Source organism: Scleropages formosus, chromosome 23 (genome assembly GCF_900964775.1).
Source record: "Scleropages formosus chromosome 23, fSclFor1.1, whole genome shotgun sequence".
Taxonomy (NCBI): Eukaryota; Metazoa; Chordata; class Actinopteri; order Osteoglossiformes; family Osteoglossidae; genus Scleropages; species Scleropages formosus.
Genome location: NC_041828.1, coordinates 12951398 through 12963360, shown reverse-complemented (window position 1 = coordinate 12963360; position 11963 = coordinate 12951398). Strand labels below are relative to the sequence as shown.

Here is an 11963-nt window from a genome sequence, read left to right as displayed (position 1 = left end):
CAATAGGGATTCAAGTTAGATGTAAAACTAGGAGGAATCTTTCTTTCTATCTGAATATTTTCATTTATTCATCTAGCTAACACTTGTCTCCAACATGACAGTGTCTGGCTATTTACAATGATTTTTTCATTTATCCAGCTGCATACTTTTTACTGTACTACTCAGAATAAGTACCTTGCTTAAAGCCACTATGGTGGGAGCTTGGTCAGAAGTACTGATCAATACGTCAAATGTCGTCACTAGTGGGGTGAATAGTGGTGAATGATTCTAGAGGCCAATACTGGAATAGGGCCCACAAAAACTACAGCAGAAATTAATTTATTTTATGTAAAAACTGGGGCGTTTAAAATTCTTTCGGGGAGTTCATAGCTGTCCTGCTCATGCTACCTGCTTCCCCCATAGAGTGCACCCAAACAAAAATCGGGTTATCTTCAAAAAATATCATTAAAAAAACTTTAAAACTTAGATTTTTATCTCTGTCTTGCTTTATTCACTCTTATTTTACTGTAACATGTGGACTCTTTCAAATGTTTATATCTACAATAAGTATTTTCAGTATTAAAAGGAATGCTTTTAATTGGTTTAAACTGTCCAGAATATAATGATTTCTCTTTCTAAAACTTATTTTTAAAATGTTTCAAACTCAGGTTTTTAAGTATAAATTTAATGTCAGTTACATGCATGGCTTCATTCACAATAAAACGAAACATTCACGAAAATGTAAGATTGACAAAAAAAAAAATCTTTGTAGTCGAAAACTAGAAACGTGTGTTTTTTTTTTTCAGGTTTCACAAAAGCATCCCTAAGCAAACAGCATAAGACTGCCATAAAAATCCATCCGTACCCAAACATAAAACAGGTCATTAGTTAAAGTCAAAGGCAATAAACCAGAAGATGACTAAAAAGAAAGGTTTGCTTCACAAATGATAAATAATTGTAGGGTGGAAAACTCCCTTGCAGATCAACTCCTGTGTACCCACAGCAAATGAAACGCTACAGGTAACTTTTCAATGTCTTGTCAGTTCTGCGAGGTCTTTGTTTGCAGATGAATTAACTTGTACTCTCAGCACTAAATAAAGGGCCAGTGTTTCATGTCACGAACAATTCCCCTTTATCAGGCTGCTCCTTTGATAGGACATTGTGAAATGTGTCTTTTGTTCAACTCATTTCTGTTGTCCGCGGATGACCGTGGGGCGTACACTCTCTGTGCAATATCTATGTCCCAACGTCAACATATTGTTAGCGTTCCAAGAAACGCACAAGTGGTGAGGCAGCATCAACGGAAGTGAAGGAATCACAATGATGTTTTCTTTTTGCCGTTCTGAGGGACAAAACGTCTTGCACGAAATGTGTTGGGAATACAGCTGTTACCACAATGTTGAGCGGCACCAATCGGTTCGAATCAGGGGTGGGGTTTAGGCTCCTGCTTACAAGGGCTGTTTGAAAACACAAACAAAGGCGGTAAGGCCCACTCTTAACCCCGTTTTAATTAACGTAATCTAAGACGGCTCCTTGCAACGCCTCTGTCGGGGCTGGCTCGGCCCCTTTCAGCCAAGCGGAGATGCAAATGTATAAAAAGCCCTTGGGCTCCGTCCAGTGAGGCTTCAGAGTTCCAGGAGACTTAAAGACACCTATGTGTGGTCCCGGCTTGGACATCACCACCGCCTTCACCATGCAACCGCGGTAAGTGACTGAAGGATTTCCTTTGGTCTCGTTTTGGTGAGTTGAGTCTTGTGACTGGATGGGCTTCGGTTTGTTTCCTTTTATCTGCCCTCCTCGATGGGGTCGGTGGGAACGCACAGCATGTTCAGACACAGAGCTTAGAGGGGAAACAACAGTCTGGTTTACTGCAAAGCCTCGCTGATCTTGGAGACTTGGAATAAGAGTTTCATGTGTTTCTAATTCTCTACAGCTTCTGTGTTGATCAAAAATGTTTTGTGGCTTCATAAGGTGTGTCCATAGAAAAGGAGAAGAGCATTTCTCAGTGTAAAATTTCTACCAGTGTATTGATGTGACCCTGTACTCTTCATAAATCTAATTAAATTTTTAAAAAAAATTAAATTGAAAGGGAAAAGGCAAATAATTCATGCTGATACATAAAATAAACTGGTCACTCATTTCAGCTTTTTTTTTCGAGATTGTCATGCTAGTAAAAATGCGTTTCTAAATACAAAAAAATTTCTCTAGTGTGGTTTTATTGAGAAAACTAACTTTTTATATTTTAAATCAGGATTCAGTTGTGAGAAGGACTCCAGATCTTTTTGATTAACAGTACAGTGTTTGGGGAAACCCGGTAGAAAAAGTTTTAATTGAGCTTCTGACAAACTCATCCTCCACGTGATAAAGGTCCATATGAACCCTATTATGAACCCTATATGAAAACATTAATTTCTATATTTGGGAGTTGTGAAGCTGTCAAATCCTTCTACACAAGACTTTGCGCACCTCACAAGAAAAGTGTTTATTCTCTAGTTTGAGTTGAAATGATCTCATGAAATTTTGGGTTAATTTTTGTATTGCTTTGAATCATTGAGCCAAGAAAGAATTTAAAATACAATTTTGTGTTTCCTTCAGCAGGTTGGTCAGGGTTTCGTGTGAGCTCCATAGTTTTACATTTTTTAAGTTGAAATTAGGATAGTGGTCAGGAAGGGTTATTTTAAAAAGATGAAACATGTCTCTTTATGTGTGTTATTGCAGAACTGTGTTTGCTCTCTACTTGATGTCACTGGTTGCTTCTGTTTTTCCAGCACCAGTCCATGGTAAGATGACAACTAAAAATCTTTTTTAAAAAAAAAAAAAAAAAAAAAAAAAAATCTTTGGTTTTCCCTCATCTTTTCTTGTAAATCATAAAGTGGTCTTTCGCATAACTGTGCAGTGTCTATTATATGATCGATCGTTTTCTGATTCCTCGTGAGGCATACTTATCCCTGCCTTTCATATTTCCTTTGACTGAAACAGAACATACCATACACTGACAAGGTCAAAGCAGAAGCTGTGAGCATCACTACAAAGTACTGCACAGTGAAACTAATTGAAAGAGTCTTCTTTGGTACTTTTATACAGAGAAATAGACTGGCGCACAGGAATTCACAATGTCAGTTAACAGGACTACACACCTTCTCTCTCTGAGACCAGGTTGTAACAAGAGCCTGTGTCTGTCCTCAGCACTCAATAGCTTTTTGTACACTTTTACCTCCTGGGGTACAGTAGGACTTACCAACAAGAGAGGGCCTTTTATACTGTTTGTAATCTCCTCTGTTCTGTTTTCATCGCACTGTATAAAATGCATATTTATGTACTGTCATTTTTTTCATTTTTTCCCAGATGCAATGGATCATGACACTACGAACATCTGTATGTTTAAAAATTCACATATTATAAAGTAAAACAATGTGTGTACTTTAAAATAGTTGGACATTTTTGATTTTTGCTCTTGAACATGCATTTAATACTTTTCTCTGCGTTTTAGACAAAGGTACAACCCTGCTGGTCATTTTAAATGGTGGGTGAAGAAATTGCAACTCATATGTACCATTTTAATTGCATTTTAATTACATACTGTATGTATCATTTTAATCACAAGATAGTCCTGGCCAAATACATTTACCCATTGTTACATAAATTTAGTGATAGGCTTAGTACATCAACACAGAGGGAAAGGTGTAAAGCGGTAAATTTCGGGGTAACAAGAGTATAACGGTGTACAGGGGTACTCAGCATATGCATGAGAGTGTGCATTGTCACATAATATCATGTAGGGAACTTTTTGATAGCAATCAGTGTGATTCATGACCTCCTGGGGGATTGATCGGTAACATGTACGACAATCTGCCGGGTCACTCAGTATGTGTAACACATTAACTTGTGTTACCTTACATGTGGGTTACTCAGTAACATGTTTGACTGCGATGCTGCAGGTGCTGATCTGCCCACTGGTAGCGTTGCCCCTGGAAGCCACATGGGTCAGTACTGCTGTAACAACTGCATGACCTACACGCCATCATGTACAAACACTACACCTCACCAAACTCCCAGCTGTCACACCATCCTCATGTAGGCAGACAGTAATGGAATGCAGGACAAATGGCCGGTGACCGAACGCACGCAAAAGGGTCATGTACAATGTTTAACTAAGCAAGAAAAGGAAAGACATGGGAAGTACAATATTTTTTGTTCATCTCTCTTTTTACCTTTTTACCTTAACTGTCTATTTCACATATACAACAAAATACAAGGAATGTCCTTGTTTTTTTTTTTTTTTTTTTTTTGTGACATGTGAAATGAGTTACCTATTGCAGCAATTTAGTGGATTAGTGGTTAAGGACTCAGTCTTGTAACTTGAGGCTAGATGGTTCAAGTCCCATTCCCTCCAGCTGCTGTAGAAACCTTGATCAAGATCCTTACCATGAATTACTCTAATAAAAAATCCCAGCTGGATAGATATGACCTTATTAGATACCGTTAAAAGTTTCAGTTCAGCAATTCTCGTATTTCTAGAAGTCACGTTCAATTCTTCTTATTGACATGACTCACTCTGTCATTGTTTTAGATTCAGTGGATACCTCTGCTGACATCACAGATGTGCCAGGTCAGTGTATGTGTCTGTGAGTGTGTGCTGTCTCTACATCAGTCTATCTATTGCCTGTCTATTCCTAAATCACTTTACACAATGCTTCAAATGTAAATTTCAGCTAAAAGCTTTTCCCCTCAGTTTTATTTTGAATTGGGAAAAGTGAGCATAATATACATTCACAACATGAATAATATTATTGTCATATTACATTTAACATACAGTATGTTACACAATTTACCTAAAACACTGCCGCATAAAAACAGTTTATAAAACATGCCACTTGCTATGAACATCTTGTTCATGGGTTTAATTTTCCCTTTCCCTTCAAATGCTTGTATAGCAAACGTGTTAGATGCTTTTCCAAGAAGCACTGTGTACATTTTTCAAATCTGAAGATATGAAAAGCTGTTTTTTTGTGTAATTACCATCAAACATATTCTTTTTCCAGAATCTGAACACATTGCAGCAATCTATGGAAATGCTGACATGGTTAATGCAACATTCCTCATATATCTCAGCAGTCTGAAAATATAGCAAAGTTTAGAGTTATGTTCCAAGACCAACAGAGCAAAATATAAAATTCAATATTAATATAAACTGCTGCAAAGGTCTGAACAATCCTATGCAGTGAAAAGCAAATCATACCATAAGTGTATCGTAAGTCCTCTGTAATAGGTACATGGACATTAAATTTTGTGGGAAATAAAACAATTTCATGTTAATAAAGCATATCAAAGTTGGGTTTTTATGATTACATGATATGTGGAATGTATTATTTATGCTAGTCCTTTTATTGTGTGGGTGTGTGTGTAAAAAAACCACATTGAATTACCTACCAAGGCTGATACAGAAGCAATATGTAAATTAGACTTCAGAGTAGCAAGTTTAGAGTGAAAGGAAGCAACAGGATTATTGTGGAACTGACAGGTAAGGGCCTTCCATGTTTACAATTTTATCTTCTGACTTTTTCCAGAAGCTCCTGTCACTATGGGTATCCAAACTCTGGACATGAAAGGTCAGGCCCTCTAGAATAAAGTGAATAATACTATAAACGTGTATGAATTACAGTGCAGAGTTCACTTTGCAGTTTGTTTCCTTAGGAGAACTGCAGTAGTGCTGTGTCTAAAACGTGATATTTTATATATATGTGGGGTTTCATTATTCTACAGTGGTGGATGGACCTGATAAGTCATCAGCAGAAGAAGCAAAAGGTAAAGCTTTTACTTCATGGCAAATTTAATAGCTTCAGTAACAAAACCATGCAGAAGTCCAAAGACCAAAGCATTGCTGCACTTGCCACTTTCCGAGCAAGTTTGTTTGAGTTTGTGAAAACAAATCATGGGATTAGAGGACAAATGCAATATAATGAAGAGTTTGGGTTGCTGTGTTTCTACAGACACAGATGAGGAAGACTCCGCTGAAAAGAATCCCAAAGGTATGAAGCACGGAGCGCCTGCTCTGTGACCTGGAGAAGGTTGCTCATTTCCTCAAAAATGCCTCCGCAAAGCTTTCTACACATCTGCATTCACACAAACAGACACTTGCAATAAAATTGCATTTTAATCAGTGTTCTAAAGGTTTAACTTGCGAACGAATGAAAACGAAAAGGAAAAAGAAAAAGAAATGTCTGTTAAAGAGACTGAGTGACTGTTACCATTGCAGTTTTTTTCCATGAGATTCACATAAACATGTTTGTCCCACCACAGACACAGACACCAAGTCCGCTTCAAAATCAGATGATTTGCTTATGTTATTTACAGTACTGTAACAAGCCATTGTTGCTCATCACCTTGTGCAGAATGAACCGCTGGACTGTTGTTTGATAGTTTGTTCAAAACTACTTTGGGCTCAGGGTTAGAGAACTCCTTTTTCACAAATTCCGCCCATTCATTAGTATGAGTGCAGTACTAGTTCCTAAATTATGGCTAATGTATGAATGCTGCATCAATTCAAAAGCACAACACCAAACCTTAAGCAATTATGAGAAAATTTCACTTTCCCATTCAGAGCTTAATCTGCTTGAGACCATCCTGAAAGTTAGGCAAAGTATTGGAATTACATTTCCTGCCTATACTTACGTATACACATATGGCTTTGCTTCATAGTCAAGTTTTCTAGTAGTTTCTCCTAGAAAAACAGGTCTGCTTTTCCCAGTTTTTCGATAGGCTCAGCTATGTTTTACTGAGGTGTAACATGTAACAGCTCCGTGGTATTTTATGGTAATCCTGATGTTGATGCAACAGCCGATAAGAGCCCTGCCGAAACATCCAATAGATCTGGATGCCTTCTTTCATCACCTGTCCTCCACACTAATTGTAAAGAGGGTTTTTAAAGACTTAGGATGAGGAGGTCGATATCAGTATGAGTGGTCAATTTGACTCGTCAGAGACTTCAGACAGTGAGTTTTCTTCTGGTTCATACACTGAACATGAGTGCCTTCAAAGCTTTGTGAGTGTGATGTCCAGCTTACTCTTCACAGTATTCACAGTGCCCAGATTATTTGGTAATAACAGGATTTTCAATTTTTCTTTCAGACTCTGACAAGAGCAGCCAGGATAGTGACAGTGACAGCAAACAAGACAAGAGCAGCAAGGAAGACAGTGACAGTAGCAATGACAGTGACAGCAAACAAGACAAGAGCAGCAAGGAAGACAAGGAGAGCGACAGTGACAGCAAACAAGACAGGAGCAGCAAAGAAGACAAGGACAGTGACAGTGATAGTGACAGTGACAGCAAAGATGAAAAAGACAGTAAAGAAGACAAGGACACTGACAGTGACAGTGACAGTGAAGGCGACAGCAAACAGGACAAAAGCAGTAAGGAAGACAAAGACAGTGACAATGAAAGCGACAGTGACAGCAAACAAGAAAAAAGTATTAAGGAAGACAAGGACAGTGACAGTGATAGCAAACAGGACAAAAGCAGCGAGGACACTGACAGCAAGCAGGAGAAAAAAGTAGATAAGGATACTGACAGTGACAGTGAGAGTGACAGTGGCAGTGACAGCAAACAAGACAAAAGCAGTGAGGACAGTGACAGCCAACAGGACAAAAGGAACAAGGTAGACAAGGAGAGTGACAGTGATAGCGATAGTGACAGCAAACATGACAAAGACAGTAAAGAAGACAAGGACAGTGACAGTGACAGTGGCAGTGACAGCAAACAGGAAAAAAGCAGCAAGGAAGACAAGGACAGTGACAGTGACAGTCAACAAGACAAAAGCAGCAAGGAGGAGAGTGACAGCAACATCCAGCAGGACAAGAGCAGCAAAGAAGACAAGGACAGCGACAGTGATAGTGACAGTGACAGCGATAGTGATAGTGATAGCAAACAGGACAAAAGCAGCAAAGAAGACAAGGACAGCGACGGTGACAGTGACAGCGACAGCGATAGTGACAGCAAACAGGACAAAAGCAGCAAGGAGGACAAGGCTGATGACAGCAAGCCAGACACAGAGAGTGACAGTGATGGTTCTGACAGCAAGGATGCAGACAAAGACAGCAAAGAGGACAGTCCAGATAAAAGCAGTCAGGAATCCAGCAATCTGAACAAACATGAGCATGACAAGAGCCAGGATATGGACAGCACCAGCAAACAGGACAACAGCAAGGAAAAGGGTACGTCTCCCCAAAGCAATTATATACATTAAAATTCAATAACATACAAGAATGAATGAATGAATGAACGAACGAACAAACGAACAACTAATGATTGAACGAACAAACCAACAAACGAATGAATGAATGAATGAATGAAATCCTTGGTTGTAGTGGCGTACAAAGTACAAAATACATATATACATACATGCGAGACATGTATGTACATACAAATACTCTAGTAATAAATGTTTTCAAATCAGGTAAAAAGAATATTAAGCAAACGAGTTACTTTGGAATATTGTGCAAATAGGGGGGGTGCGGTGGCGCAGTGGGTTGGACCACGGTCCTGCTGTCCGGTGGGTGTGGGGTTCGAGTCCCGCTTGGGGTGCCTTGCGACGGACTGGCGTCCCGTCCTGGGTGTGTCTCCTCCCCCTCCGGCCTTACGCCCTGTGTTACCGGGTAGGCTCCGGTTCCCCCGTGACCCCGTATGGGACAAGCGGTTCTGAAAATGTGTGTGTGTGTGTGTGTGTGTGTATTGTGCAAATATAGTGCAAAGATACGTTCCACATCATATATTAGGCAATTCATTATTTAAAAAAAAAAATTATAGAGAACTGAATTGGGGTTCTTAACAGCAAAGTAGTTAAAACTCTAGTTACAAACGTTCTGATCTATCAAAGAAGATTTGTGATGTTTCACAAGTCATTCTTAATAAACTTTCTAATTTGACACAGATTCTTCCTCTGACAGTACCAGCAGTAGTGAGAGCAAGTCCTCTGGTATGGTTTTCTCTCTTCATTCCATTACAAAAGTCCGGCATGCTTTTTAAAAACGAGCTCATTGAATTCATGCGAGATGCTGTATGATGCTGTACACTAAAAAAATGGCGTTGCGCCTCTCCTATTCTATACGGATGCTTTGAAAAGGCAAAACTAATTCAGTGTATTTGGTGTCTTCGTTCCATGCATAGATTCCGATGATGACGATACCTCTGAGGTAACTACGGATGACAGCGGTAAGTTTTCTCGCATCAGCTTTAAAGTAAAAAAGAAAGGCAAGTGAGTAGAAAGAATTTCAAAGATACACCTTAGCGGACTGCATTCTTAGACAAAAGCAGATGTAAGAGTAGAGAAACAGGCTCACGTCAAGAACGGTTCAAGAAACAATCCTCGCTCTGCTGCATCTAACCGGCACCCTAAATGTTTGCTCAAAGATAGGAAAGAGTTTATGTCTGCTGGAATCATTCCTGCTGTGTTGTCCGTGCTTTGCACGCGAAGAAGCATTCCATTTCGTTTAGCAGCAATAGTGCTCCGTGTTGAATTACAGCAGCCTGACAGGACGTAGTCAGGAGAGGAAGGCTAGATCTCCCGCAGCATCCGTGAGCTCACCTAGCAGCACACTGAGCAGTCAGCATTCATTCGTTTGACACCATGAAAAACAGGGCAGCAAAGTAGGACAGCTGGTAGTGTAGGGGTTGGTGTTAGTGTCTTTGGTTCTAAAGGTTGCAGGTTCAATCCCCCTTGACTATAGCACCCTTAAGCAAGGTACTTATGCTGAATTGCTCCAGCAAAATAACCCAAATTTCTCTATTGCTTTAGAGAAAGGTGTCTGCTAAGTGAGTGAAAATACCTAATGATGAGAAAGATTCTTTGTATGTACTTTATTCTAAACTGATTTGTACAGGCAGCGTTTACAAGTAAAGCTGTTTTGCTGATCACTTTGCCAGATGTCAGCTCTGATGTATCCCACAAACCTGATCAATTTGGCCAGACCACACAGGGCACCATGCAAGGTAGGGCAGCGCCTTGCCCTGGTTCGGCAATCCTTTACTAATCTTCTCTGCTGTTCCCCTCTGAGCAGCGCGGCTGGGGCCCCTCTGGGGATTAGCGGTTAGTGTTTTTCACTTTAATTCATTTTGGAACAGTGGCCTTTACAGAGTTTTTCCAAAGGTCACATTACAGTACAAGAAAATTCGAAAGAAGCGGACATAAAATGTCAACACGTACAGCACGTATGTGAGAGACCGTAGAGCAGAGCGAAACAAAGGCTCCATGCAAATGGTTCAGGAAAATGAACACACTTCTTCGTTCTTTCAGACAGAAATTTGCATTTCTTTTTCATTTTCAGTGTCTCACGCTGGCCACACCATCCCAGCACAAGTGTCCTAGCAACGTGGCCTAATGCCACAGGATGCTGGGGATTCTGATCCATTTACAGGTATCGTTACAAAGCACAAACTGTAATGCTAATAGGTTATGTCATTACATGTGTTATATAATAGGTAATAAGCTAATAGAGCCAATAGATCCTCATGCGGTCTGGTCTTTACACCACTACACTTCACCTGAGACCTAACCTGCTTGGTGATTCTTCTGTACAGGAGCATGCCAAGGGTCGCAAAAAAAAAGCGCCAGATCCTGAAGCAGTCGGATTTCCTTGATGTCGGAACCAGAGGAACACAAGCAATCTGTTTTATGTTCCTCAGCCTTTTCCTATCAAAATGTGGTGGATGTGTCTCTCTAGGTCTATGGGGAAATATTAAATTATTCTGCTGTTAATGTACATTACTTCTTTTTTTATCTGCACTTTTAGGGAAGTTCTTAGCATTTGACAACTAACCAGTTATTGGAAAGTTCCTCCATCTTCACCCCAGTCATACTTTTCATGTGCTCCTTCAGTTAATTTCAGCAAACAATAATAAGGTATTTGTTACATGCAAGAATAAAACAGTTCTCACGGTCTACATGAACAGCAGTAGTCTTCCGGCAAATCATTCAATTAGTTCTTCTAATATTTCCCTGATAAAATGCAGCTGTGTGAGCGGTATTTTCTATGGGCTTCAGGGTCCTGCTTTCTGTGTGTAGTACAGTGTTTCTTTAAAGCATTACATTATCAGTCTTGGACATAAGGTGGAGCTTTCGTCTTCTGACTTGTACCCTGCTGCTATAAAGACAAAATATTGTCCTGCCGCTCTCAAGAAATGTTATTAAATCAGTGTCTTTGTTATGAACAGGCACAAGATCACATAATCCAAGGGCAGTGGAAACACACATAAGGTGATTCCGTTTATTTGTCAACGAAAACAGTTTTGTTAAATATCAAAATGTTATGTATTTATCACTGTCAAGTCCACTGAAAAAAAGAAAATGTTATCATGAGGTTTAAATAACAAACACTGTTTAAGAGACAAACAATAATGTCCTCTCTGAAATGTATGCTGAAGAAATAAATAAATAAAGACTAGATATCAGACAAGTTCTGATAATCTGTTTTTGCAGGCAGACTGTGTGTGTCTGTGTTTTGGCTGGCAAAAAGGGGTGATTAAATATTATGTACAGCGTGAAATTACTTAATAGGATGGATAAATGTTAAAAAAAAGCTGTTGTTCACTATGTTCCCTTCCATGAAGAGAGTCACTTGCAGGAAAATTTGAAAAGACTCAAAAGTGAAAAAGCAGCAGCAAATGACTGGACTCTTTCCTTTTTACTATTCCGGCTGCGTTTTCAATCCACGGGTAGAGCCTGGTAATTAGAAGAGGATAACCCTAATACTAAACCTAGAACTTGTACTCTGACGTTTTGCCTCTGGCAGAAGATGATACATCTTGCTCAGCTGATCTTGTTCTTCTAGGTACTCACTAGCCTAAAAAGTCAGATACCAACCAAGCATCTGCACAATCTCCTTCCTTCACTTGGGCAGCTTTTATAAAAAATTAAATAAAATCTAACAGCCCACATGTTCAGCAAAACCAACTTCCAAAACTTAGTAAAAACCTGGCTCCAAGTTGAGCA

The 11963-nt window shown here is 39.5% G+C and overlaps 1 protein-coding gene across 2 annotated transcripts; it reads left to right on the top strand.

Annotated features, from left to right (window-relative positions):
- The first annotated feature begins 1486 nt into the window (after positions 1-1486).
- stm (starmaker) lies at positions 1487-11453 on the top strand. Of its 2 annotated transcripts, XM_018731959.1 has the most exons (15): positions 1487-1683; positions 2698-2759; positions 3325-3354; positions 3470-3502; positions 3918-3962; positions 4550-4588; positions 5547-5588; positions 5743-5784; positions 5970-6008; positions 7108-8190; positions 8907-8951; positions 9143-9187; positions 9899-9964; positions 10300-10389; positions 10553-11453. In XM_018731959.1, the coding sequence occupies exons 1-14, from the start codon at positions 1634-1636 to the stop codon at positions 10338-10340; spliced, it is 1662 nt and encodes a 553-aa protein (XP_018587475.1). In that variant the 5' UTR covers positions 1487-1633; the 3' UTR covers positions 10341-10389; positions 10553-11453. The 2 variants fall into 2 exon arrangements, with proteins under 2 accessions (XP_018587475.1, XP_018587476.1); XM_018731960.1 differs by lacking the exon at positions 3918-3962.
- Positions 11454-11963: the final 510 nt, after the last annotated feature.

What these genes read in the sequence shown, in the direction of transcription:
- stm (XM_018731959.1), top strand. Translation starts at nt 1,634, where the DNA reads ATGTGTGGTCCCGGCTTGGACATCACCACCGCCTTCACCATGCAACCG. An exon ending in TGCCCCTGGAAGCCACATGG is followed by an intron (nt 3,963 to 4,549) that starts GTCAGTACTGCT and finishes TCATTGTTTTAG; the next exon opens with ATTCAGTGGATACCTCTGCT. An exon ending in CCAAACTCTGGACATGAAAG is followed by an intron (nt 5,589 to 5,742) that starts GTCAGGCCCTCT and finishes ATTATTCTACAG; the next exon opens with TGGTGGATGGACCTGATAAG.